Genomic DNA, 27,110 nt, shown 5'->3' with positions numbered 1-27,110 from the left:
AGACAAACATATATTCAGTGAAGAGTTCTCACACCAAGTCATGTTACCTCAGCGTCCTCCAGGATGTTATCTTTGTAGAACAACATGTTTTCTCATCATCTTCTCTCTCCACCTAACTTCCGACATCTTTTCTGGCCCCCCCTCCCCCCCACCTCTGCCTCTCTCCCCTGGCCCCCCCTCCCCTCCCCTCCAGAACACGGCAAGGCGTCCGGCCGCCCCGCGCCGGCCGCGCCCAAGCAGTCTGCCCGCTGGCAGGTGTCCAAGGAGCTCTACCAGACAGAGAGCAACTATGTGGACATCCTCTCCACCGTCCTGCAGGTGGGTGGGCTACTGTCTGGAGAGGCAGGTGGGGGGGCTACTGGGTGGAGAGGGAGGTGGGTGGAGAGGGAGGTGGGTGGGCTACTGTCTGGAGAGGGAGGTGGGGGGCTACTGTCTGCAGAGGGAGGTGGGGGGGCTACTGGGTGGGGAGGGAGGTGGGTGGAGAGGGAGGTGGGTGGGCTACTGTCTGGAGAGGGAGGTGGGTGGGCTACTGTCTGGAGAGGGAGGTGGGGGGCTACTGTCTGCAGAGGGAGGTGGGGGGGCTACTGGGTGGAGAGGGAGGTGGGGGGGCTACTGGGTGGGGAGGGAGGTGGGTGGGCTACTGTCTGGAGAGGGAGGTGGGGGGCTACTGTCTGCAGAGGGAGGTGGGGGGGCTACTGGGTGGGGAGGGAGGTGGGGGGCTACTGGGTGGAGAGGGAGGTGGGGGGCTACTGTCTGGAGAGGGAGGTGGGGGGGCTACTGGGTGGGGAGGGAGGTGGGGGGCTACTGGGTGGGGAGGGAGGTGGGGGGTTACTGGGTGGAGAGGGAGGTGGGGGGCTACTGTCTGGGGAGGGAGGTGGGGGGCTACTGTCTGGAGAGGGAGGTGGGGGGCTACTGGGTGGGGAGGGAGGTGGGGGGCTTGATTGATTGATTGAAAACTTTATTAGAAGATTTGCAGAAGTAGGTACATGACAGTACATATTACATACATGGTCAACTAACAGAATAAAAACCCAAGAAAGCCACTGGCTTATTTCAATTGGGATCCTTGTCCTTAGCCACCTTGGCTACTGGGTGGAGAGGGAGGTGGGGGGCTACTGTCTGGAGAGGGAGGTGGGGGGCTACTGGGTGGGGAGGGAGGTGGGGGGGCTACTGGGTGGAGAGGGAGGTGGGTGGGCTACTGGGTGGTGAGGGAGGTGGGGGGCTACTGGGTGGGGAGGGAGGTGGGGGGCTACTGGGTGGAGAGGGAGGTGGGGGGCTACTGGGTGGAGAGGAAGGGGGGGGCTACTGTCTGGAGAGGGAGGTGGGGGGCTACTGGGTGGGGAGGGAGGTGGGGGGCTACTGGGTGGAGAGGGAGGTGGGTGGGCTACTGGGTGGAGAGGGAGGTGGGGGGCTACTGGGTGGGGAGGGAGGTGGGGGGGCTACTGGGTGGAGAGGGAGGTGGGTGGGCTACTGGGTGGTGAGGGAGGTGGGGGGCTACTGGGTGGGGAGGGAGGTGGGGGGGCTACTGGGTGGAGAGGGAGGTGGGGGGGCTACTGGGTGGGGAGGGAGGTGGGGGGGCTACTGGGTGGAGAGGGAGGTGGGTGGGCTACTGGGTGGTGAGGGAGGTGGGGGGCTACTGGGTGGGGAGGGAGGTGGGGGGCTACTGGGTGGAGAGGGAGGGGGGGGGCTACTGTCTGGAGAGGGAGGTGGGGGGCTACTGGGTGGGGAGGGAGGTGGGGGGGCTACTGGGTGGAGAGGGAGGTGGGTGGGCTACTGGGTGGTGAGGGAGGTGGGGGGCTACTGGGTGGGGAGGGAGGTGGGGGGCTACTGGGTAGAGAGGGAGGTGGGTAGAGAGGGAGGTGGGGGGCTACTGGGTGGGGAGGGAGGTGGGTAGAGAGGGAGGTGGGTAGAGAGGGAGGTGGGGGGCTACTGGGTGGAGAGGGAGGTGGGGGACTACAGGGTGGGGAGGGAGGTGGGGGGCTACTGGGTAGAGAGGGAGGTGGGTAGAGAGGGAGGTGGGGGGCTACTGGGTAGAGAGGGAGGTGGGTAGAGAGGGAGGTGGGGGGCTACTGGGTAGAGAGGGAGGTGGGGGGCTACTGGGTAGAGAGGGAGGTGGGGGGCTACTGGGTGGAGAGGGAGGTGGGTGGGCTCCTGTCTGGAGAGGTTCCCGCAGGTCCTTGAAATCCTAAAAATGTTGTGAATTTGCGAAAAATAAATCACTAGACATTGAAAGTGGTGGGTCATTGAAAGTGCTTTGAATTCCCCTCTCTCTCTCGCTCGCCTGCCCTCCATCTCAGTCTACCAGTAATATTGGTAGTCTTCCTCTCTCTCTTTGTCTCTCTCCCGCCTTCTCTTTCCATTTCTCTCTCTCTCTCCCTGTCTCTCTTTCTCTCTCTCTCTTTCTCTCTCTCTCTCTTTCCATTTCTCTCTCTCTCTCCCCGTCTCTTTCTCTCTCTCTCTCGCTCTCTGTTTCTGTCTCTTTTTCCTTCCACTGTTCTACAGGTTGGTTGGTTGGTTGCCATGGACACGGGGCTCTCACGGAGTGACTGGAAGGCTGCTTACCGCATCCTTCAGACTTACTTTGAAATTATTCAGTTTTGACCTCTTGTATTGAAAGTAGACGCTGGCGTATATTTACCTCCTGATAAAAGCCTTTCCTAGCACCAAGGTGTGACACAGTGCCTCCCCCCCCCCATGTCCCACCTGGTACTACTGTTACATCCTGCAGGTGGACCTCTGTACCCACGCACTAGTCAATAGCTGGGTGTGGGTGTGGGTGTGGGGGGGTGTGTGTGTGTGTGTCTAGGATTTAGGAATCAAGGTGTGTGTGTGTGTCTCATCTGTTCCGTCTGTCTTCCCTTAGCTGTTCAAAGACCCCCTGGATAAGGAGGGGCAGGTAGGCGGGCCTATCCTGGCTCAGGAGGAAATCAAGACCATATTTGGCAGCATCCCGGAAATCTACGACGTCCACACCAGGATGAAGGTGAGACTGTCTCACTCCTCTAGACTGTCTCACCCCTCTAGACTGTCTCACCCCTCTAGACTGTCTCACCCCACTAGACTGTCTCACTCCTCTAGACTGTCTCACCCCTCTAGACTGTCTCACCCCTCTAGACTGTCTCACCCCACTAGACTGTCTCACTCCTCTAGACTGTCTCACCCCTCTAGACTGTCTCACCCCTCTAGACTGTCTCACTCCTCTAGACTGTCTCACTCCTCTAGACTGTCTCACTCCTAGACTGTCTCACTCCTCTAGACTGTCTCACTCCTCTAGACTGTCTCACCCCTCTAGACTGTCTCACTCCTCTAGACTCTCTCACTCCTCTAGACTGTCTCACTCCTCTAGACTGTCTCACTCCTAGACTGTCTCACTCCTCTAGACTGTCTCACTCCTCTAGACTGTCTCACTCCTCTAGACTGTCTCACTCCTAGACTGTCTCACTCCTCTAGACTGTCTCACTCCTCTAGACTGTCTCACCCCTCTAGACTGTCTCACTCCTCTAGACTGTCTCACTCCTCTAGACTGTCTCACTCCTCTAGACTGTCTCACTCCTCTAGACTGTCTCACCCCTCTAGACAGAGTCTCACCCCTCTAGACTGTCTCACCCCTCTAGACAGAGTCTCACTCCTCTAGACTGTCTCACCCCTCTAGACTGTCTCACTCCTCTAGACGTGGTCTCACCCCTCTAGACAGAGTCTCACCCCTCTAGACAGTCTCACCCCTCTAGACAGAGTCTCGCCCCTCTAGACAGGGTCTCACTCCTCTAGACTGTCTCGCCCCTCTAGACAGAGTCTCGCCCCTCTAGACAGAGTCTCAGCTCTCTAGACGTTGTCTCACCCCTCTAGACAGAGTCTCACTCCTCTAGACTGTCTCGCCTCTCTAGACAGAGTCTCGCCCCTCTAGACAGAGTCTCAGCTCTCTAGACGTTGTCTCTGGTTATTGTCACATCCATAGATATCAGACCTATTCACTGACCTGTTGTGATTTGAGCTCCTTGAAGCGGTCGGAATGCCTTTCAGAAAGATGCTCGGTTAAATGTGATGTGTCGCCTCCCTTTGACTGCCCGGCCTTGTAAACATCTTTTACAAACAAGCTCTGTGATTTCAGTCGGCTCTCCTTCATCATTCGTTCTCAGCAGAGGAATGCCAGACTTCACTGCTGGCATCCTTTTCATCAACAAGCTGGGGACGGCCATTGTTGATACTTGTGGCTGTCATCCATCTTTGTTTAGCATTGGCATATAGAGAAAGTTACACTTAGAAAATAATATTCCGCACATCTCAAAGAAAATACTGAGTCAGGCGTTTATGGTTTAAAAAAAATGGATCTTCTTATAGATCCTTTTTCAAAGTCTCTGTATTGCTTAACTTTACACATATTTCACAATATATTGTTTGCTCTGCTGTGGTAGAGAAGGCTAGAGACCATCTAGTGTTCACACATTCAAGCCTCTCTTTTTAATTGTTGTCTGTGAGCGGAAAGTTCCTATTATATACATTCTCATCTAGATCTGTCTCAAACTATGCCGTGTTGGGTCCTTGAATTTGAGGGAATTCAGTCTTGAAAAGTCCTTGCAAGGTGCTTGAATTTGATGTTTCAGAAGGTGTGGGAACCCTGTATACTTTTGTAGAACCGGTACATTGTGTGCCACTTTTAATGATTGACAGGTGGATCTGGAGGAGCTGGTTATGAACTGGTCCGAAGACAAGAGCGTAGGAGACATCATCCTGAAATACGTGAGTAGAATACAACCCCTTAACTCTTGATTGCCTTTCAATTTCCTTATTCCGGAAACTTCTTTGGCGCAGTTTCAGCTCGACTGTTTAACTTTGGCTGCAAGCTTGTAGCAGGATTAATCGTTTTGGCAGTTTTCATAAATCTTACGTCGACATTGATGGCCCCCCCTCGGTTTCGGGGGTGCAGTGCATCACCTGTCCAGACAGTTCCCTTCCTGTCCGCACCCGTCTAAGGATCTAGTGAAGGCCTCCCCTCGTTCGTCAACTTGTTTAATACTATGACCATGAAGCTAGTTTCTACTCTTTGCCCTGACAGCTCCTCTGCTGTCAGTAACAGTAGTCTTAAGTACCTGGTACAAGGCCTATCCCACGCTTCTCCCCAGGACGTTATGGAGTGGCGTCTGGATCGGATTATCAAAACCCTGTCTCGCATTTATTATTTATGTCAAAACTGTGAAAAAAAAAAAAAACACAGCAAAAATCACTGAATTCACTGAGGAACATTCGAACGCTTTCCTTTTCAACAGCAACTTGCCTTTCTTCGGCAATCAAAGATAATTACTCCATCAGTACTAAATAATATAGTTTAATTTGCCTTGAAATGTTTACCCAGCAGCCCTGCCAAGTTCACAGCGTGACGCAGTGACTCTCTGACGTTCTTCGGGGAGAACCCCGCTCTCCAATTAAGAAAGGGCTGTGGCATCACTCTGGGGACTCTTCCGTACTGACTGATGTTAGACTGTCTCGCAGCAAAGGAAGTCAGACCGGAGCTGGTGTTGGTGTTTAAAGAATAAATGTTGTATCAGGGGGCGAGGGAGAAATGGAAGGACGGGCTCATTGTGGTTGTGATGAAAGGTATCAATGCTGGTTTATACTCTCTCTGTGTGTCCTGACCCTCTCGTTGTCCTCCTCTCCTCCACGCCAGTCTAAAGACCTGGTCAAGGCCTACCCTCCGTTCGTCAACTTCTTTGAGCTCAGTAAGGAGACCTTGGTCAAGTGCGAGAAGCAGAAACCCAGGTTCCACGCTTTCCTGAAGGTTTGTGGCTTTGTCTGGCTGTGGCTTTGTGTGTGTGTGTCTGTGTCTGTGTGTCTTTGTCTGTCTGTGTCTTTGTGTGCGCGTGTGCGTGTGTCTGTACGTGTCTGTGTCTTTCCTGAAGGTTTGTGGCTTTGTCTGTCTGTCTTTGTGTGTGTGTGTGTGTGTGTGTGTGTGTGTGTGTGCGTGTGCGTCTTTCCAGAAGATTTGTAGCTTTGTCTGTCTGTCTGTCTGTCTGTCTTTCCTTAAGGTGTGTAGCATTGTCTCGGTCTGTGTCTTTCTCTGTCTTTGTCTGTCTGTCTGTGTGTGTCTCTGTCTGTCTGTGTTTTTGTCTCTGTCTTTCTCTTTTTTCTGTCTGTCTTTCCTGAAAGAATGTAGCATTGTCTGTGTCTGCCTGTCTTTGTGTGTGTGTGTCTGTCTGTCTGTGTCTTTGTCAGTCTTTTTCAACAGAAATTGTGTTTGCCAGTCTGTGATTGCGTGCCATTTTAGGAATGTAAAAAAAAAAAGTTCTAACAGTTTCAAATCCTTTAGTCTTCTATATAAGCAGGTTTTTTTAGAGAAATGTGGAGCAGAGAGAAAGAGAGAGAGAGAGAGAGAGATGTCTATTTGTGGGAGTGAGTACGTGATCGTTGAGTTGTCCTGTCGGATTGCGACATGTCTGTCAAGTCTGCTCTGCCTCAGCAGCTGTGTGTGTGTGTGTGTGTGTGTGTGTGTGTTCTCGCCTGCAGATCAATCAGTCGAAGCCAGAGTGTGGGCGACAGACGCTGGTGGAGTTGTTGATCCGCCCTGTACAAAGACTGCCAAGTGTCGCCCTCCTCCTCAATGGTACACACACACATGTATACACGCACGCATACACACACACGCACGCTCATATACGCACACATACATGCACGCGCACGCACACATACAACCACACATATATACACGCACAAGCACACACATATACGCGCACACATGCACACGCACACATACACACGCATGCGCGCGCATGCACGCACATACACACACACACATATACACACACATACACGCATACACACACACCCATAACGTGGCAGACATATCTCATTTTAATGTTCTCTCACCTTGGCGATGTTAACTATGTTAAGCGCGTGATGTCACAGTCCCCTCACACTTTCGGTAATTTTCGTTTTTCTCTTGAGGTTTAAAACTTGTTTTCATATCTTAAAATCTGTGTTTTAATACTTCTATTCATTCTGTTACGATGAGCCCGTCCTCCGATTTCTACCCCCCACCAGTACTATATAAAGACTGTCTCTCCTCCGGCGGAAATCGGAGGACAGGCTAATCGGAGTGAGGAGCGCTATCAAACAACCCTGCCTCACAATGAGCCCCGTCCTCCGGTTTCTCCCTCCGCCAGCCTCCCCTGACCTCGCGCTACATTCTGAGCTGCATTCTTTATAATGTAAATGCCCCCATAAAGACTTTCCGCCAGTGTGGTTCGACCCTGTGTCTCTCTCGCCTGCAGACATAAAGAAGCACACGTCGGAGGACAACCCTGACAAGGTCACTCTGGAGAAGGCCATCGAGTCTCTCAAAGAGGTCATGACGTGAGTCGGCCATCTTTCTTTTTTCTCTTCTTGTTGTCGCTTAGTTAAAGGGACACTTCACCGATTATTTGATTTAACTCTCGTTTATTATCCCCCTGCCTTTACCTCATTTTATTTATTTATTTACCCCCAATGACATAATGACATATGGGGTAGTTTCCTTTGGCCTTTCCCTGTTATCTTTTTTGATTACAGAACATAGAAAAAATCTCTGTTTTCAGATAAGTAGACACTGATATTGTGTGGGAGATAATGAATGTGCTGTTTAACACGGCTCCCCTAAATAAATTTAGCGTTATCACAGAAAAAATAATAAAAAATAAATGCATAATATGATTGTATGATTTTAAATTATGTATCAATGGGTCCTTTGTAAAAGAGACATCGGTCTCAGTGGGACTCCCTGCTAAAATCAAAGTTAAATACAGGGTTCCCACGAGTCCTTGAAATCCTTAAAGGTTTGTGAATTCGATTAAAAAAAACAATCAAGGTCTTAAAAATAGACATGGGTCAATAAAAGTGCTTGAATTCCCCTCTCTCTAAAAAAAATGTTTTAGTTTTACTTAGCTCATCAACTATAGTCTCTGTATTGCTTAACTTTACACATATTTCACAATATATTGTCTCCTCTGTCTCCTCTCTCCTCTGTCTCCTCTCTCCTCTGTCTCCTCTCTCCTCTGTCTCTCCTACAGTCACATCAACGAAGACAAGAGGAAGACGGAGGGACAGAAGCAGATATTTGACGTTGTCTACGAGGTCGACGGCTGTCCGGTGGGTCTGCTACAGCTAACTCCTGACTGTGTGTGTGTGTGGGTGTGGGTGTGGGTGTGGGTGTGTGGGTGTGGGTGTGGGTGTTACTGCTGTTTAGGGTTGGGCGGTAATAGAGTATATAATCAAGACATATTTAGAAGCAATCATAATCGCGTGTCACGTGACCACTTCTCCTCATTTAAGAGCGTACAATCTGCACTTTCATAATCTGTAAAAAAACCACACACAAAAAACGTCAAAATGACCTTGCGTCTTGGTCCACCTTCCACCGGCCGCCGTCACTCATCATTTGAGATTGGCGGCTCCCTCAAAGCCCTACGATGTCCATACTTTTTAAAATGTATTATTATTTGAATCCCGCGGTAATACTGTGGTACAATTTGATGGTTTAACGGTCTCACAAATTGGATACCGCCCAACCTGTGTGCGTGTGCCTGCGTGTACCTGCGTGTGCCTGCGTGTGCCTGCGTGTGCCTGTGTGTGTCTGTGTCTCTGTGTCTGTGGTTGGCGGCTGTCCTGTGAGTCTGGGATGCATGGGAGCCACTGTTGGCTACACATTCATATCTGTGTGTGTGTGTGTGTGTGTGTGTGCAGTGTTTCCTCCAGGAATTATTCCATTCGTGGCGGAGAGGCCTATCCGTGCACGCGCGCTCAAAATCCAAAAAAGGATGGCAAAAAAAATAATAATATATACAGAATATAAACTTGTGATACCGGTTTCCATCCGTCAGCTCTGAAGGTTTACGTTACTCACGGCAGTGTTTTTCAACCAGAGATCATCAGATGTGCCGTGGGAAATTATCAAATTCCACTTACCGTATTGACCCGAATATAAGACGGGTTTTTTTCCCCAGAAAAAAGTCTGAAAAAGTTGCATCGTCTTATATTCGCGCCCTAGACTTTTACACGTCAATATTAATTCACAACAACGTATGGCGCCAAAAGACTGTTCCCCACGCGAGCCACCGTGTTTCTCCCTCTCACACACACCCCAGTGACGGTGCCTGGAGAGATGGAGACACACTCACACACACACCCGCGGAGAGACAACGCAGAGACACACTCGGACCAGCTCAAAAAAAGTGGCTCAAGTGGTTGGTCAAGTTAACAAACAACAGAGGAGGAGTTACGATGCCAATTTTAAGACCATGCAGTGTTTCCTCTACATGCATTTCATCGTGGCGGTCCGCCACGATGGAATTTCCTCCGCCACCATGCAGATTTCTCAACCAAAAAAAAATAAAAAATTTAGGCCGCTTTTCAGACCTTCACAGCGCTAGACACACCCACAAGCGCTGAAACTGGACCAGTCCGTGTGTGTCGCGAGTATTGAACTTGAGGCTGCGTTCGTAAATTCGCTCTGAGAGCCCCGGAGCGCACACTGGGTTCAACGTCATAAAGGGACCAAGTCATTTGATTGGACAAGAGGCATTCCGTGAGTGCTGATCAGATTTCCAGAGCGTATTTACGAACGCGCCCTGGCTGTCACCCGAACACCGCGAGCTAGCGTAGTGTAGTGTAGTATAGGATGCGTAGTGTAGTGTAGTGTAGGATGGAGAGAGAGAGGAGAAGCCTCTCTATGTGTTACCTATGTCCAGTGTACTAGAACCACTCTAACAGGAGTGTTTGTCCGTGAATAACACCGGCTATGCCCGGGGTAGAAACACAAGACTATAGCTGGATAAGGTCTACAGGGTCATTTTAAGCCGTCGACCAGCCCTCTACGACCACGGGAAGTCATGTTAAAAGTGAAGATACTTCTGTTAAACTAAGCTAAGCTAAACATCGCTAATCGCTAACTCCCTCCTGGGCTTAAAGTGACAAGTAATAACGTTGTGAAAAAAACCGTCAGATCAGTGTTTTTGTTTTTATTGACAACGGAATTACATGCTGGAAAAACATGCAGACACAGACAATAAGAGACACACGGGAGAAGTACAGGAAAACATTTTATTTTTTTGGGCCATCCTCGAGTTTTGGCTGAAATTACATCGTTGTTTTGAGCGCGCGTGCGCGGTCAGCACTACCCGCCACCATTGTAAAAATTCCTGGAGGAAACACTGCCATGGTGGTCAATGAAGCAGAGGCATCAAACAACTGTCCAGCAGCCAAGAAATATGATATTACAGAGTGTAATGTTAGAAGTTGACGAGCCCAAAAAGATCGGCTTAAGAATGGTAACAGTCAGAGAAAAGCGTATCGCCGTCCGCAAAGCGGCCTCTTCCAAGTGATTGACAGGAGGGTGTGTGAATACGTGACTGAAAAACCTAACGATTGTATGCCCATACCCCAAGATTATAAAAAATAACCTACATTGTTTCATTCATTCATTAAGACGATTGCCTGACGCATTGTCGAAAATGTTGTTTTGGAGAAGATACGTGGCAGTGGGCAGTTTGCTTTGCAACTTGAGTCTTGGCTCAACTCTTGGCCAATGCACGCTTTGTGGATGGAGACACAATCACAGAAAATGTCTTTTTTGCAAGACATTGCATAAAAACAACAACAGGGGAGGACTTCAGTGGGACAGCTGCGTAAGTGTCTGCACTGATGGAGCAAGCAGCTATGTTGCCGAGACTTCCCAGCGGAGATATCTGATGTGTTGAATGCTGTTCGTATGGTAAACTTTGTAAAAACAAGACCTCTGAAGACCTCTTATATGCAGCATTATGTGAAGAGACGGGAGCCCAGCATAAGACGTTATTGCTCCATACGGCGGTCCGATGATTGTCCTGCGGAAAAGTGCCGGCCCGCGTGTTTGAGTTACGGGAGGAGCTGAAAACCGTTTTAACTGATGAGAAGTGTGATGACGCAAAGCTGCTTGCAAGTGACAAATTGTGGCAAGGCTCGCATACATGGCCAACATACAGGGCCAGGCTTCGCACTGAGTGAGTATAACGACAAGTAATATATGTTATATAATGTTACGTATCATTTTGTAACATTTGGGATGGCGGTGTGCCGTGGGATTTTTTCAAGGTAAGAAATGTGCCGTGGCACAAAAAAGGTTGAAAAACACTGACTCACGGATCCAATGTCCTTCCAAACGAGCAGTCTTGGCTCCGTCTCAAACACAACAGGAAAAGTATGTCCAACTTGGCGAAAGTTTCCCAGTGTTTCCAACTTGCGCGAGTTCTTCAATTTGCGACAGTTTTTCAGCAGGGATGGTTGAGTCTGCACGGTTCTCATGCCGGTTCACATTTAGACCAATCAGGAGTAGCCCTTGTGTCACGTCGTCAACTGAATGTTTAATGTCATTAATCTGATTTTGGATCAGCGGTTAGAGAGAGATGGGCATGGATTTAGGTGCACTTATAGTCAACATCCATTATAGCGCTGATCTAGGATCAGATTTATTTTAATCAGCAAAAATGTTCAGAGGTGGATCTTTTTTTTTTATATATATTTTTTTTGTGGACTGAATCAATTCGTGGTGGAGGAAATTCATTCGTGGCGGCCCGCCACCAATAAATGCATATAGAGGAAACACTGGTGTGTATGACTGTCGGCGTGTGCGTCAGAATCAGGTTTATTGTGACATCCCATTGTACAAGTGTAAGAGAGTAAAGTCCTTTAGGCTTTGTTTCCTTGACATTGCAGCAACAAGAGAAACACAATGTGTGACTGTGTGTGTGACTGTATGTGTCTCTGGAGAGCCATGCGTTGAAGTGATTATAGTGTAGATGAGATGGTACTAGAGGGTGGATTAATACAAAGTGTGTGTGTGTGTGTGTGTGTGTGGGGGTGAACTCCAGTCATCTTATTAACATTTCAGTATTTTATTCAATTATTCTTGTATAAATATATAAATTAGGCTTCTGCACTGCAGGGCAATATTCCACAACAAAAAATATCCTCTCTTTCTTACAGTCCAACATAAAATATAATATTATAAAATATAAAAGTTCTCACATTCATAACATTCTCCCCCTCTTTCTGCTCCCCCCCGCCTGCCTCCTGGTTATTATTATTATTACAGGTCAGTATTTCTAAGTGTGGGGCGGGCGCGTCGCGAGAGACAGTTAAGAGGTCAACAAGTTACAGTATCTTAGCTGTTCATAATGATGGCATGTCTAACAGGGACACTGACAGGGAAAAGAAAAACGACAGAAAATCACAATACTTGAGAGTAGGGATGCACCGAATGATCGGCCAGGTTCAGAGGGATAAGCCTTAACCGCGCCATTGATGTACGACTGTGTCGGAGATCTCCTGTCGATAAAAGCTCACATGATTATACTACTATCTAGTATACATACTATCGCATGTGCGGAGTCCATACTCCACTCCACCCACTTTACAGCACAGTCGGAGTTCGGCCATTCCGTGTTCCGTGTGAATGTTCGCCAATGTGAAACGTTCATTTTTTATGACGCGATCAAACAGTGCAAGCAAACCATGCTGTTCTGTAAATGAGACGAGCATTGAGTGATGACTGCCTACTGCCAAGTAATATAATTACAGCAAACATGCCGGCAGTTTGGTATCTGTTCTTTGACTCTGAAAGACAACAAGAGGCACATTCTGATATTATAGACTTCCGGTTTCGTTTTCGCGTCTTCAAAATAAAAGCGTGAGTTAAGCGTTGTTGAAAATCAATGACACGTCGCTCGTAACTGGTCGCAGCCATGTTTATTTGCGACGCACCGACGCACATTACGCAAGTCGACGTATTGACGTAGTCGATTACGTCGACGCGTCGTCCCAGCCCTAATTGGGACACGAAGACGGTATCCATGTGGAACACCGCCTTGACGGTAGTCTCTTCAACATCCGCCGGCTCCGAGCACATACAAAGCCCTGCCAAATCTATGAGCTTCAGTACGCTGATGACTGTGCCCTCTTAGCTCCCAGCCCAGAGTCTATGCAGCACGCTCTCAACATCATATCCGGTCTATACAAATCCTTCGGTCTCCAGGTCAACATCCAAAAAACCGAAGTCATGTCCCAACTCACTTCCCAAACCTCGACACTTCCCAGCTTTCACATAAACCGTGTTCCACTTAAAACAGTGGATCATGTCACCTACCTCGGCTCCACTCCGTCCTTATGCTGCTCCCTTGACGCGGAGATACACACGCGTATCAATAAAGCCTCATCATCCTTCGGACGCCTACGCAGCAGGGTTTTCGAAAACCGAGACCTGAAGGTCAGCACCAAGGTTGCCGTCTACACCGCAGTATGTCTCTCCACTTCCGCTCTATGGAGCAGAATCCTGGACCCCATACCGCCGGCACATCACCAACTTGGAGGCCTTCCACATCCGCTGCCGACAGAGGATCCTCGGCCTGTCCTGGGAAGACCGAGTCCCCCACACAGACATCCTCAACAACACCAACTCAGTCTGTATGGACGCAGCTGTGGCCAAACAACATCTTCGCTGGATAGGAACACCACGTAGCTTGAAACTCTGGCACTCGACAGATCAGCCTGGCAAGTCACTTGTGCCTCTGCAGTTTCCCAAATACATCAATCCAACCAAGACCGAAGATCTGAGGCGCACACAACGACACCAGCGGGCGGTCGTCCTCTGCACCATCTGCGGACGGGTGTGCGGCTCAAGGATCGGACTCAACGCCCACGAGAAGTCAACACCCCCCCCCCCATCCTTGGAGCAAGCGTCATCATCGAACACGAGAGAGAGAGAGAGAGAGAGAGAGAGAGTGTGTGTGTGTGTGTGTGTGTGTTTCTATTTATCTTGACATGGATAAGCCCGGGATGTATATGAATAAACTTGCTGGTCGATGGGGTGACAGTGGTGTGTTTGGAGGATTAGTGTGAGGGGAGAATTGAGATTCCTGTATCAGCTGAGCTGCGGTGGAATACCAATGTGTAGGCTTGGAGACGTCAACGCTGAGTGTTGCTCTCCTGTGAAGGAGCCCTCCTGTTTCCCTCTCTAGATCAGCCCTGCCTCTCTAGATCAGCCCTGTCTCTCTCGATCATCCCTGTCTCTCTCTAGATCATCCCTGTCTCTCTCTAGATCATCCCTGTCTCTCTCTAGATCAGCCCCGTCTCTCTCTAGATCAGCCCTGTCTCTCTCTAGATCAGCCCAGTCTCTCTCTAGATCAGCCCAGTCTCTCTCTAGATCATCCCTGTCTCTAGATCAGCCCTGTGTCTCTCTAGATCAGCCCCGTCTCTCTCTAGATCAGCCCCGCCTCTCTCTAGAACATCCCTGTGTCTCTGAGTGTTCTACTCATTCCTCATGCTGTGTGTACACTGTTTTTGTGTTCTTGTTTTTCCTCTGAATCCCAAATCAGCCCCCATAATGCACTTGAGAGTTCGGATCCTTATCTAATCCTCTACAGACATGTCAAGGGAATAGAAACCAGGCACTAGGGGTTTATTACGGAATTAATGTTGTATTAATCCTGCCCTCTTCCCCCCTCTCTCTCTCTCTCTCTCTCTCTCTCTCCGTCTGCAGGCAAACCTCCTGTCTTCCCATCGCAGCCTTGTCCACAGAGTGGAGACCATCGCCCTGGGAGACAAGCCCTGCGACCGCGGCGAGCACGTCACGCTCTTCCTCTTCAACGACTGTCTGGAGGTAACTACCTCTCAACTAACTAACTACCTCTCAACTAACTAACTACCTCTCAACTAACTAACTACCTCACAACCACCAGCTAGTCTGGAGGTAACTAACTAACTCATCAACATTGTAGAACTTTCCGGAAATCCGCTTCTTCAAGCCTGACACCGATCTTTGATTGAGAATGTTTGACCAACTCCTCCCTTTTCAGGCCCCCCTCCTCTCTCTCTCTCTCTCTCCTTCTTTCCCTCTCTCACCCCCCTCCCCTCTCTCTCACCCTCCCTCCCCCCCTCTTTCTCACCCTCTCATTATGAAATGTCTGGGATTTCATGAAATGCAAAAAAAAGGTGCAAATTCAGGCCCTAGCAGCAGCAGCAGCAGCAGCAGTTGTGATGGGGGGGGGGGGGGGGGGCATGAGTCGGTTGGAGGTGGGGGGGAGTAGGAGAAAAGTGAATAATTTATGGGTGTGCAATCTATCGTTGCAGACACAGCTCTCCTTATCTGCGGTCTCATTAGCAGAGTTGTGCATTAGCGACTGGTGGATGGCAATCAGAGCCGCGGCTGCGGTACTGAGCCGTAATGGCGGCTTAGTCGCAGCGGCCTGACTGTGGAACGGCAGCGGGGCGCGGTAATGAGGGAGGGGGCGGGGGCAGGGGGGTGTAGTCCTTCAGTTTACGCTCCTCAATTATTCATCGGCTAACTACTCTGCGTTTATATATCTCCCCCCCCTCCTGTTGTTCTATCAGTCGTCATCAGACCCCCCCCCCCTCTCCCTTGTGTTCTAGCAGCCGTCTTCAGACCCCACCGACACACACACACACACACACACACACACACACACACACACACACACACTCACACAGGCCAACTAACTAGCCTGCTAATGAGGGGGATCGCTACCTTTATGAAGGCGCTATCGATTTGTCACCGTGTGACTGATAACACCCCCTTGCAAGCAAGCACACACACCCACACACACACACACACAGAGACGTGGTAATAGAAGTTGAGAGTTAAATACTTTTCCCTACGGCAACTCTTTGTGGGTGTGTGTGGGGTGTGGGTGTGGGTGTGGTGTGTGTATATATGTATACATGTCTGACTTGACTGTGGAACTGTGTGTGCGTGTGTGTGTGTGTGTGTCCAGATCGCCAGGAAGCGTCACAAGGTGATCAGTACGTTCCGCAGCCCCCTGGGCCCGACGCGGCCGGCCGCCATGCTGAAGCACATCACCCTGATGCCCCTGTCCCAGATACGGAGGTTGCTGGACCTGACAGAAACGGAGGGTGAGACACACACACACACACACACACATTCACAGACAGACACACACACACTCACAGACAGACACACACACACACACACACACACAAAGAACAAAGCGTTGGTTCCAGGCGGTTCCAGTTGTATTTATTGGGCTTCCGTGCGCCGAGGCTTGGTCTCCCTCATCAGCCCAGGATGACGTCTCTGTCTCTCTCTCTCTGTCTCTCTCTACGTCTCTCTCTCTCTCTGTCTCTCTCTCTCTGTCTCTCTCTCTGTCTCTGTCTGTGTCTCTCTCTCTCTATCTCTCTCACCCTCTCTCTGTCTGACTGTCTCTCTCACTCTCTCTGTCTGACTCTCTCTCTGTCTGTCTGTCTCTCTCACTCTCTCTGTCTGACTCTCTTTCTCTCTCTGTCTCACTCTCTCTGTCTGACTCTCTCTCTCTCTCTCTGTCTCACTCTCTCTGTCTGACTCTCTCACTCTCTCTGTCTGACTCTCTCTCTCTCTCTCACACTCTCTCTGTCTCTCTCTCTCTCTGTCTGACTCAGTCTCTCTGTCTGTCTGTCTGTCTGTCTCTCTCTCTCACTCTCTCTGTCTGACTCTCTCTCTCTGTCTGACTCTCTCCCTCACTCTCTCACTCCCTCACTCTCTCACTCTCTCTGTCTCTCTGTCTGACTCTCTCTCTCTCTCTGTCTATCTCTCTCTCTGTCTGACTACTCTCTCACTCTCTCTCTGTCTGACTCTCTCTCTCTCTCTCTGTCTGACTCTCTCTCACTCTCTCTCACTCTCTCGCTGTCTCTCTCTCTGTCTGACTCTCACTCACTCTCTCTCTCTCTCTCTGTCTGACTCTCTCTGTCTCTCTGTCTGACTCTCTCTCTCTTTCTCTCTCTCACTCTCTCTCTGTCTCTCTGTCTGACTCTCTCTCTGACTCTCTCTCTCCCTCTCTCTCTCTCTCGGGGGGGGGGGGTGGCAGGGATATAGAATGTTCTATGAATGGAGCAATGAGATGACCCTCTATTTTTTCTCGCTTTCTTCCCCATCTCTCTCCCTCTCTCTCTCCCCCTCCCTCTCTCTCTTCCCCCCCCACCCCCCCCCCCCCCCCCCCCTCTCCAGACTGTCAGAATGCCTTCTCCCTGGTGGTGCACCCCCCCACGGAGCAGGAGAACCAGCTGTTCAGCTTCCAGCTCCTGGGGGAGGACACGCAGAAGGCCCCCTGGCTCCGGACCCTCAGCCGCCACGTAGCCAACACCATCTGCAAGACCGACTCGGTGAGATGGGGGGGAGATGGGTGGGGGGGTGAGATGGTGGGGGTGGTAAGGTGGGTGAGGGTGTGGGTGGGCTGGGTGGGGGGGTGAGATGGTCAGGGTGGTGAGATGGGTGGGGGGTGGTGCATATCGGGGTGGTGAGATGGGTGAGGTTGGCGGCGGCGGGGGGGTGGATGGTGAGATGGTGGGGGTGGTGAGATGGGTGGGGGTAGGCCGGGTGGGGGGCACTCAGGGAAATGTGTGCAGTTGTAATGGCTGCATCTAGTGAAAACACCACCGCTCATCCGTAATCAGACTGAGCTGAGGTGGAACTCAAATGGAATGGAAAAAAGCAGCATCCGCACACTCCAAACTGTGCAGAAAATCAATGTTTTTATTTCACAAGCTTTTCTTTCGCTCTTTCATAGACCTTCTTCAGGCATACTTGTCTGGCAATGGCTGCTTCTCAAACTGACAGCCTTATAGTTCCCCCTCCTCCGTAAGTATCGGAAAGAGGAAGAGGCATCTAGCTCTTTTTTTTTTGCTCTATGCTAAGGCTGTGTTCTCACTAGAACATTTGCTTCACTTGGAATCGGAGTTTAGGAAAAAAAATAACGGAAAATGCGTCGTTTGGAGCTGTGAGAGCGCGCATTCGAAGTCACTCCCGGAGCAAACAACCGACGGATGCTCCGCTTGAAAAGGGTGGTTTCGCTCTGATTAGAAATGACGCATCGAGGCTGTCCATAGGAAAACAACAGCACATGCGCGTTGATCTGGATAAGAGCGCGGCGAACGGGCAATTTTCAATTTTTCGGACCAATCAACTACCACGTCTGTTGCTTCGATCGCGTATGTTACTTCGTTTACATAAAGGGCTGTGAGAACGCAAATCAGATAAATAATTTATGCAACAATGTTGCAATCTCTTCCACTTTCATGTGAGAACATGACCCTAATATGGATTTGAAATCAAACAGTTACTATGAGGGGAAAGTAGAGGAGTCAGAAGTGAGCTAAGACAAGCACCTAGGGCCCAACAAAGATAATATAGCCTTTTTTAAGGGAGTGGGGGTGGGGGTGGTGGGGGGGGGACGTTGATATTTCAATTCTTATAAGAATAAAAGCTTTGAGGGGAGAGACTGGGGAGGGGAAACCGCCTGAGACACAGACGGTAACTCAGACAGACTCACTGTGGAAGTGGAAGACATCAGCTGTCACTGGTGTGCACACACGCACACACACACACACACACATTCACACTCTCACTCACACACTCACACACACACACACACACATTCGCACTCTCACTAACACACACACACAGCCACACACATTCGCAATAACACACACACACACACACACACACATTCGCACTCACACTCTCTCTCACACACACACTCGCACTCAAGCACTCACACTCACACTCACACACACACACACACACACACCCACATTCGCACTCACACTCTCTCACACACACACACACACACACCACACCTCTCAGATATATACACACACACCACACGCATACACACCACAACCACACTGCATGTCCAGGGGGTTTGACGAGGATACAAATGTGTTAATTTGATTCTGTTAGGCTAACATATGAAGGTGGAGTTGGACAGCCATGTTGGCTGTGTTAATCCCGTTAGCACATCCGTGAACAGGAAAATAAATCTTTCTATCACGACGACTGCCAATGGCCCCTGGCCTGAGCTAGATTACTCTTCCTGCTACGACTGGTGAATTGATGATGCACTTGCTTAGTCAAATGTATCGATTGTAAGTCGCTTTGGAATAAGGCGTCTGCTAAATGCAGGGTTCCCGCGCTGGTCTTAAAAAGCCTTTAAGTCTCAAATCCAGCAATCTGATTTATAGGGCCTAAAAAGGTCTAAATGTCAGTTAATCGGTCTAAAAATTAGGTGCTATGTCTTAAAAATGAGATCCTGCAAGGAAATCAGTCCGACCACATCTATTTACGCGGAACTTAATCAAGGTGGAACCAAAAAATGCTAATTCTCTTCCTTTTTTGTCTGTATGGCAGTGAAATCCCTAATTTCATCACCTCGAGGATGACAAAAAGCTATCATATGGTGTCGCGAATAGGTCTAAAATTATATTCAAAGAGGTCTAAAAAAGGTCTTCATTTGACTTGTTGGAACTTGGAGGAACCCTGAGTCGGACTGTTACTGAACATTCCTCCTCAAGTCCAGAAGAGCGAGGTGATCTGTCCTCAGCTCTCTGCCCAGGTAGTGGAACACGATTGGCTGGCTGAAGGGATGGGGCTGCACCCGGAGGACGGGCTCGTTGTATCGGGGGGCTGCACACCAAGGGGAGGCTGGTGGAGGTAGAAATAGGAGGCAGGCTCAGTGTGATGCCTGGAACGGAATTGGGAGAGGTGTCAAACATGGTGTTTCTATTTTGATGCTATTCCTCATTCCATACCATAGTCAGCACTCGAGATGAGGGGGGATGAGGGGGGATGGCATCCCCCCCTTCTAAAACTGCCATCCCCCCTTTTCATCCCGTATGTCATTTTATCAATGAACGTGGTATTACTGCTATTTCAACCTTTAGTTCTGCGTATATTGAGTAAAATACTGTGGGCGAGGGGGCACGCACACATGCAATGACATTTTTTACCAAGTCACTGACACTGAAGTCACTGACGCTGTGGGGATGCTAATTTGCCAATAAATTGATATGATATGATATGATAAAATCCACCATCCCTCCTGATTTTCTTTTACAACTTGAGTACTGACCATAGTTCATGAAGTGATGAAGTTCTTCCATTTAAGAGAGACAGAGAGAGTGTGTGTGTGTGTGTGTGTGTGTGTGTGTGTGTGTGTGTGTGTGTGTGTGTGTGTGTGTGTGTGTGTGTGTGTGTGTGTGTGTGTGTGTGTGTGTGTGTGTGTGCGTCTGTGTCTCTGTGTGTAATGAAGATTCATGATAATGAGCCAGTCCTCCGATTTCTACCACCACCAGCCTCCCCGGGGATGCTTACATATTGCTTCATTATTAGAAACAAGCCGACTTGTCAGATGTGGAGGAGAGGACAGGATGTCCACGCTTCAACGTGTTTTGGATTGGCTCTCATAGATGTTAAACCAGGTTACTAACCAGTAACAAGCTGTTCTCGCAGCTGACCGCTAAACCTTAGCCCTTCATTTGCAGTAAGCCTGGCATGTCAAGAGTTGCTGTCCATCGCTTATACATTTTTACGAGTGTCTGTAGAGGACAAGGGAGGCTGGTGGAGGTAGAGATCAGAGGACAGGCCTCCTTGTCCTGACTATCTCCCTCTCTCACTCTGTCTGTCTCACTCTCTCTGTCTGATTCTCTGTCTCTCTCTTTCACTCTGTCTGTCTCTCTCTCTCACACACTCTCTCTGTCTGACTCTCTGTCTCTCTCTCTCACTCTGTCTGTCTCTCTCTCTCTCTCTCTCTCTCTCTCTCTCTCACACTCTCTCTCTCTCTCTCTCTCTCTCTCTCTCTCTCTCTCTCTCTCTCTCTCTCTCTCTCTCTCTCTGGAGCATGGAATGAGATGAGAAATACAGATTGCTCCTGCCCCCGGCCTCCCCATGTCCAACAGGGGCACTTTCCAAACAAACCGGGGCTGTTTCCCGGCTGTGTAGTTCCAGACCAACCACCAGGTGGCGACGTTCACCTCTGCACCAGCCAGTGTCTACTCTCCTAATGTATTCAACAGCCAGCTCTCCCTCACAGAATACCAACGAGGAAGACCTACTTGTGAAGCCGGGCAGTGGCTCCACACTCTTTTGCATTTTGGGCAGCCAAGCAGAATCCTCAAAGCTTGCTGCTGTATACACATTTTATATATAGTTGTTGTTGTTATTATTTTTTGTTTGTTTTATTTATTCATGACTTGTTTTTCTTATTTTCCCGAACCAGGAGGACCTGATCCAGTGCACGGAGCCGGACTCTGTCCAGGTCAGCACCAAGGACATGGACAGCACCCTCAGCAAGGCCTCGCGGGCCATCAAGAAGACCTCCAAGAAGGTAACAGACTTTTTTTTTTTTTTTTTTTTTTCAAATGTACTATCAGGGGGGTGTTCCATCAATGTCACTAAAGGAAAATCCAGACTTATTTGGATAAATCTCGCCAGATGTACAGAAAAGGCCAGCCTTGTTTTGACAACTCTTGCGAGACTTGGATTTCCCTTTAGTGACGTTGATGGAATACCCCCCAGGACCTCATGACTTACTATTACTTGGCTCATGGATGCAGCTTATTCTTGTGTTGAGGGTCTTGTTTAATGTGTGTGTGTGTGTGTTCGTGTGTGTGCGTTCACTCGTTTGTGTGTGTTTTCTTGTGTGTGTTCGTGTGTGCTCGCGTGTGTGTGTTCGTGTGTGCTCGCGCGTGTGTGTGTGTGTTTTCTTGTGTGCTCGCGTGCGTGTGTGTGTGTGTGTGTGTTCTTGTGTGTACACGTGTGTGTGTCTCCCTCCAGGTGACCAGGGCGTTCTCCTTCACTAAGACCCCCAAGCGTGTGATGCAGAGGGCCTTCATGGCTAACAGCAGCACGCCTGACGACAAGAGCCCTGGAGCCTACCGTGATCACATGACCCGCATGGGCGGCAGCTCCACACTGGCTGTACGTACCTCCGTCTGTCTGTCTGTCTGTATCCTTCCTTCTGGCCATCCGTCTGTCTGTCTACCCTCTCCCACCCATAAATCCCTTCCATCCCTCTCTCTCTATCTATCCATCCATCTACCCTTTCCATCCATCCTTTCTTCCATTAGTCTTTCCTTCCTTCCGTCCATCTAACCATCTCCCTCTATCCCTCCCTCCATCTGTCCATCACTCCAACGTCTTCCATTGACCCATCCCACCACCCCATCCTGTCCCCCATGTGTTAAACAGGGCCGTTCTGACCCTGACCCCACTAAGGAGTTAAACAGGCCCATGTGGTGTGATGTTTCTAGTTCTATCCCATTATACAAGTATAAGAGAGTACATTTCTTAGGCTTGAGTTCCTCTGCATTGCAGCAACAAGAAGAATAAATTGGCGGTAGTTATGAAGACAAACAAGGCAATAAAAGGCAATAAGACCAGATAAATAAAGTGGCTATAGTTCTAGAGACAATTGGACAAGTGGAAAAAGAATATAGAGACAATTGGACAATTGAAGCAGGGTTGCCAGATGGGGTTGACAATTTCCAGCCCAACCACAGTCTAAAAACAGCTAAATCCACCAAAAATAAATAGTATAAAAAGTAGCACATTCGGCGGTAATCTGGCAACCCTGAAGTGAAGAGGTTCAGCAGTGGGAGAACATTGGTGGATAAAGGTTAGAGGGGTGGGGGGGGGGGGTGTCTATCAGAGTGTTCATCTGTCCAAACATCCATCCATCTATCTCTCTATCTGTCCATTCTTCTGTCCATACATCCATCTCTCTATACACCCTCTCCCAGATCCTACAATCCCTCGGTCTGTCCATCTTTCTCCTCCATCCTTTCTTTCTTAATATACAGTATAATTGTATTATAATTGATCTATGGTTTGTCCTAAATGCAGATCCTCTGTCTAACATAGCCCCTTTCCACCAATCCAGAGGGAGTGATTATCAGATTTGATCATCAACAGGAAATGACACTTCTAAACTTTACACCGTGGCTCGGTTTAGAAATGTGTTCCTTTCTTTCTGGCCTCTGAGTCAGCAGGCTCTCTCTTTTTTATTTTCAAAACGCTCGACGTCTGAGTATTTCTAACGTGTGTGTTCTTGGCTATCAGAGAGAGGGGTTTATAGCTGCACTTTTGAAGGGAACTTTGGGAGTATCTGTCAAGGTCTGGTCTGCCCAGCTTGCTCTCGTTGAAACCACGTCTGTTTTTCCTGAGACCCGGGGAGGGAGAGAGAGAGAGAGAGAAAATGGAGTTGAAAGATCTCTAGTGTAGTGTTTGTCCTGTCTGTCTTGCCGTATTCTGTAGAGATCGAGATAGAGATCTTCTGAGATGTTTTTTAAAAACGTTGAGCTTTGATCTTGCCTGGTGGAGGCTAAAGGCCGGTTTAGGCTTCTGCGTCGAATTTACGTGCGTAGCTTACGTAAATTCTTACGTAGGTCTCGCAATTTACACTTCTGCGTAGGCCGCGCTGCAATTACACCGTCACATCGCTAGGTGGCAGTGTGTTTTCAGCCCCTGTGTTGTGCCTCTTCCGGTTAGGAACTCAACGGAGCTCAAAGCTCTAAGCGGCATAATAGCGATCTTTTTGTTGTTATGTTGTTGTAAATAAAAGTTCTATGATGCATTGAAATGACATTAAACTAAGATAATACGATGGTTATCATAATTTTTCAAATCTTTATTAATACGTAATTACAGAAAAGGTGAATGACATTTCTTTCATGACTTCCGCATTTTGGGCGACGAGAGAGTCGGAATCTTGTCTGAATCATGTGCTACCAAGCGGACCAATCACAGAGCTTACGGTTACGTGCGCTCTGACGCGTGGATAGATTTTTTGAGAGGAGCACGTCCAGGCTACGCACGTCCACGCGGGACTCCGTAAGCTTACGCGTAGCCTACGGCGTCGACTTTACGCAGAAGCCTAAACCGGCCTTAAGGCTCTTTCTAAATTCTTTTGAGGTTATCGATGTTCAGGTCTGTTGGTTAAGGGGTTGGTTCGATGTTTTGGAGCCCATGTGTTCTACCTACCTGCAGTGTTGTCGATTGATTGGTAGTATTTTGGAACCGCTCTGTGATGTCATTCATATGATTCAGTCGTCACCTGATCACCTGATAGCATTTTCCTCATGAGCCACAATGTCCCCCCCTTAATAAACTCCACATGACCCTTACAACTAACAATACATCTGCGGCAGTCCACGGAAGCTAATTAGATTTTTTTTAATACCATCACTTTGAAGTCGAACGAAAACGTTCAATTCATTACTTTCTGTCAAAGTACGCATTCCTGTGTACGTTGTAGGTACACTCTCGGGCTGAGACCTTATCGCAGGCTGCAACGCGTCACTCCGCAGCTGCTGAACGTCCATGGCAAAGTACTGGGTTGAAAGTTAGTTTGACTTCAAAGTGACGGTATTAAAATTAGAATTAGCTTCGGTCCATATGAGCGTCAGCACTGACTGGTTCCAAAATAGTAACCATCAACCCTTTGTCGCACTCTGTCGAGTTAAGTCTCTCTCTCTCTCGCTCTCTCTCTCTCTGTGTCTCTCTCTCTCTCTCTCTCTCTCTCTCTCTCTCTCTCTCTCTCTGTAAGATGTGAGTTAACAGTCTCTCTCTCCGTGTAACTGTATAGTTAACAGTCTCTCTCTCTGTAGGTGTAGATGTGAGTTAACAGTCTCTCTCTCTCTGTACCTGTATAGTTAACAGTCTCTCTCTCTGTACCTGTAGATGTGAGTTAACAGTCTCTCTCTGTACCTGTAGGTGTGAGTTAACAGTCTCTCTCTGTACCTGTAGGTGTGAGTTAACAGTCTCTCTCTGTACCTGTAGGTGTGAGTTAACAGTCTCTCTCTGTACCTGTAGGTGTGAGATAAGTCTCTCTCTCTCTGTAGATGTGAGTTAACAGTCTCTCTCTGTACCTGTAGATTTGAGTTAACAGTCTCTCTCCCTCTGCTTTGTGACTAGATGTCTCGTTCCGCGTCCACCTTCGTTCTGAGCGCCAAGAGCTCTGCGGTGGTGCAGCGTTCCAACTCCCTGGACCAGCCCCCCCGTGTCCGCATGTCTCTACGCATCCCCAACACCCCCGACTCCTCATCCACCCAACCCGCCCCTAGCCTCCCTGTCGACGCCCCTCCCAGGCCACCCCCCGCCCCCAGTTCCCTGGTGTCCAACCTCTTAGCCACAGCCACCTCCATCACCCTCCGCCCCCCCCCATCCTCCTCCAGGGCCTCCCTCGCCCCCGCCTCCCCTGCCAGGTCAGCCCCCTCCTCCCAGCTTGCTCCCCCTACCCTCCCGCCCTCCCCCAGACACCCATTAGCCGCCGCCGCCGCCACCACCACCACTTTCCTGTGTGCCTCCCCAGCCGCAAGACGCCTCGCCCCCCCCACCTCCCCCTCCCGGTCCCCCCCCCCTTCCCCGGCCAACCTGCAAGGCCAGCCCAAAGGCAGGCTCCCCCCTGGGGCGTGCAGGGACCTCCTGGCCCCCCCAGACCCCCGCAAGCCGGGGAGTCCCCGCAGAGAGACCCTCCTATAAACCACCACCACCTGACCAGACCAGCAGACTAACGTGAGCATCCCTGCGTGTCACTGGGAGAGGTGGTGGCTAGCTCCTCACTAGGCCTGGGGCCAAACACACACTGTCAGATGCTTAGCTTAGCTTGGGGTTTAGTTTAGTTTGGGGGGTTTTGACACTTATTCCTTTTTGGTTTGGTTGTACTTGAGTATTCAAGTATCAAGTAGGGCATTGAAGTGTCTGTAGAGTGTTTTGACGTGTAAGTACGTAAGTAAGTAACGTTTTTTTATATAGCACCTATCACAGACCAGCGGTCACAAAGTGCTTTACATAGGCTATAAAAACATAATTAATGAGCAAAAGTAATAGCAGGTTAAAAGAAATAGGTTAACAAGTGAAAATAAAAACAAGAAACAAATACCAAGTGTACAAAAATAATAACAAGACACAAAAAGACAGGCTTTTGGGGTAAGCCAAAAGCCTGTCTGTACAGGACAGTCTTGAGCTGTTTTTTTAAATGCTTCGACCGAGACCGCTGAAGTTCCAAGGGAAGAGCATTCCAGAGTTTGTTGACGTGTGTGTTTGGCCTAGGCGTGTTACTCACTGGGGAGGAGAGCTTCCTGCTGGTTTCTACCGAGAAGGTAGTGACCATCTGGTGGCTCTCTCTCATTCACTAACTAACGGATCCCCTCAACTCACTGGGCTGTGGTAGTACTCACCTCCTCCTTCCTCCCCTCCCTCACTCACTCCACATCCACTAACTCCATGTCGGTGTAGGCAAACATACACTACTATGGCCAAAACGGAGGTGGACACCCCAACATCACACCCAAATGTGCTTGTTGAAAGTCTCCAATTCCAAAACCATGGGCATTAATATGGAGTTGGTCCCCCCTTTGCTGCTATAACAGCCTCCAACTCTTCTGGGAAGACTTTCTGTTAGATTTTGAAACATGTCTGTGGGGATTCCCTCTTTAGCCAGAATAGGGATGTCTTAATAGAGAATAGGGATGTCTTTACAGAGATTAGGGATGTCTTAATAGATAATAGGGATGTCTTTACAGAGATTAGGGATGTCTTTACAGGGAATAGGGATGTCTTAATAGAGAATAGGGATGTCTTTAACCAGAATAGAGATGTCTTTACAGGGAATAGGGATGTCTTAATAGAGAATAGGGATGTCTTAATAGAGAATAGGGATGTCTTTAACCAGAATAGGGATGTCTTTACAGAGAATAGGGATGTCTTTAACCAGAATAGGGATGTCTTTACAGGGAATAGGGATGTCTTAATAGAGAATAGGGATGTCTTAATAGAGAATAGGGATGTCTTAATAGAGAATAGGGATGTCTTTAACCAGAATAGGGATGTCTTTACAGGGAATAGGGATGTCTTTAACCAGAATAGGGATGTCTTTACAGAGAATAGGGATGTCTTTAACCAGAATAGGGATGTCTTTAACCAGAATAGGGATGTCTTTAACCAGAATAGGGATGTCTTTACAGGGAATAGGGATGTCTTTAACCAGAATAGGGATGTCTTTACAGGGAATAGGGATGTCTTTAACCAGAATAGGGATGTCTTTACAGGGAATAGGGATGTCTTTACAGGGAATAGGGATGTCTTTAACCAGAATAGGGATGTCTTTACAGAGAATAGGGATGACTTTACAGAGAATAGGGATGTCTTTAACCAGAATAGGGATGTCTTTACAGGGAATAGGGATGTCTTTAACCAGAATAGGGATGTCTTTACAGGGAATAGGGATGTCTTTAACCAGAATAGGGATGTCTTTACAGGGAATAGGGAT

At 49.0% G+C, this 27,110-nt stretch overlaps 1 protein-coding gene across 1 annotated transcript in view; it reads left to right on the top strand.

The window, feature by feature from the left end:
* The window catches only part of ect2 (epithelial cell transforming 2), a gene marked incomplete at both ends in the record, with an annotated part of 67,879 nt that overhangs the window by 31,215 nt on the left and 9,554 nt on the right, over positions 1-27,110 (top strand). Inside the window, 12 exons of the mRNA XM_080547418.1 lie at positions 194-318; positions 2,864-2,983; positions 4,669-4,737; positions 5,663-5,773; positions 6,499-6,595; positions 7,263-7,344; positions 8,037-8,115; positions 14,537-14,656; positions 15,789-15,927; positions 17,015-17,169; positions 21,060-21,167; positions 21,617-21,760. Of these exons, the coding sequence (XP_080403544.1) occupies positions 194-318; positions 2,864-2,983; positions 4,669-4,737; positions 5,663-5,773; positions 6,499-6,595; positions 7,263-7,344; positions 8,037-8,115; positions 14,537-14,656; positions 15,789-15,927; positions 17,015-17,169; positions 21,060-21,167; positions 21,617-21,760 (1,349 nt within the window). The remainder of the gene's footprint in view (positions 1-193; positions 319-2,863; positions 2,984-4,668; positions 4,738-5,662; positions 5,774-6,498; positions 6,596-7,262; positions 7,345-8,036; positions 8,116-14,536; positions 14,657-15,788; positions 15,928-17,014; positions 17,170-21,059; positions 21,168-21,616; positions 21,761-27,110) is intronic.

The sequence above is a fragment of the Nansenia antarctica genome (assembly GCF_963989245.1).
Source record: "Nansenia antarctica genome assembly, chromosome: 17".
NCBI classification, from domain to species: domain Eukaryota; kingdom Metazoa; phylum Chordata; class Actinopteri; order Argentiniformes; family Microstomatidae; genus Nansenia; species Nansenia antarctica.
The sequence above is the reverse complement of the archived record's forward strand: the minus strand, read 5'-3'. Positions and strand labels throughout refer to the sequence as shown.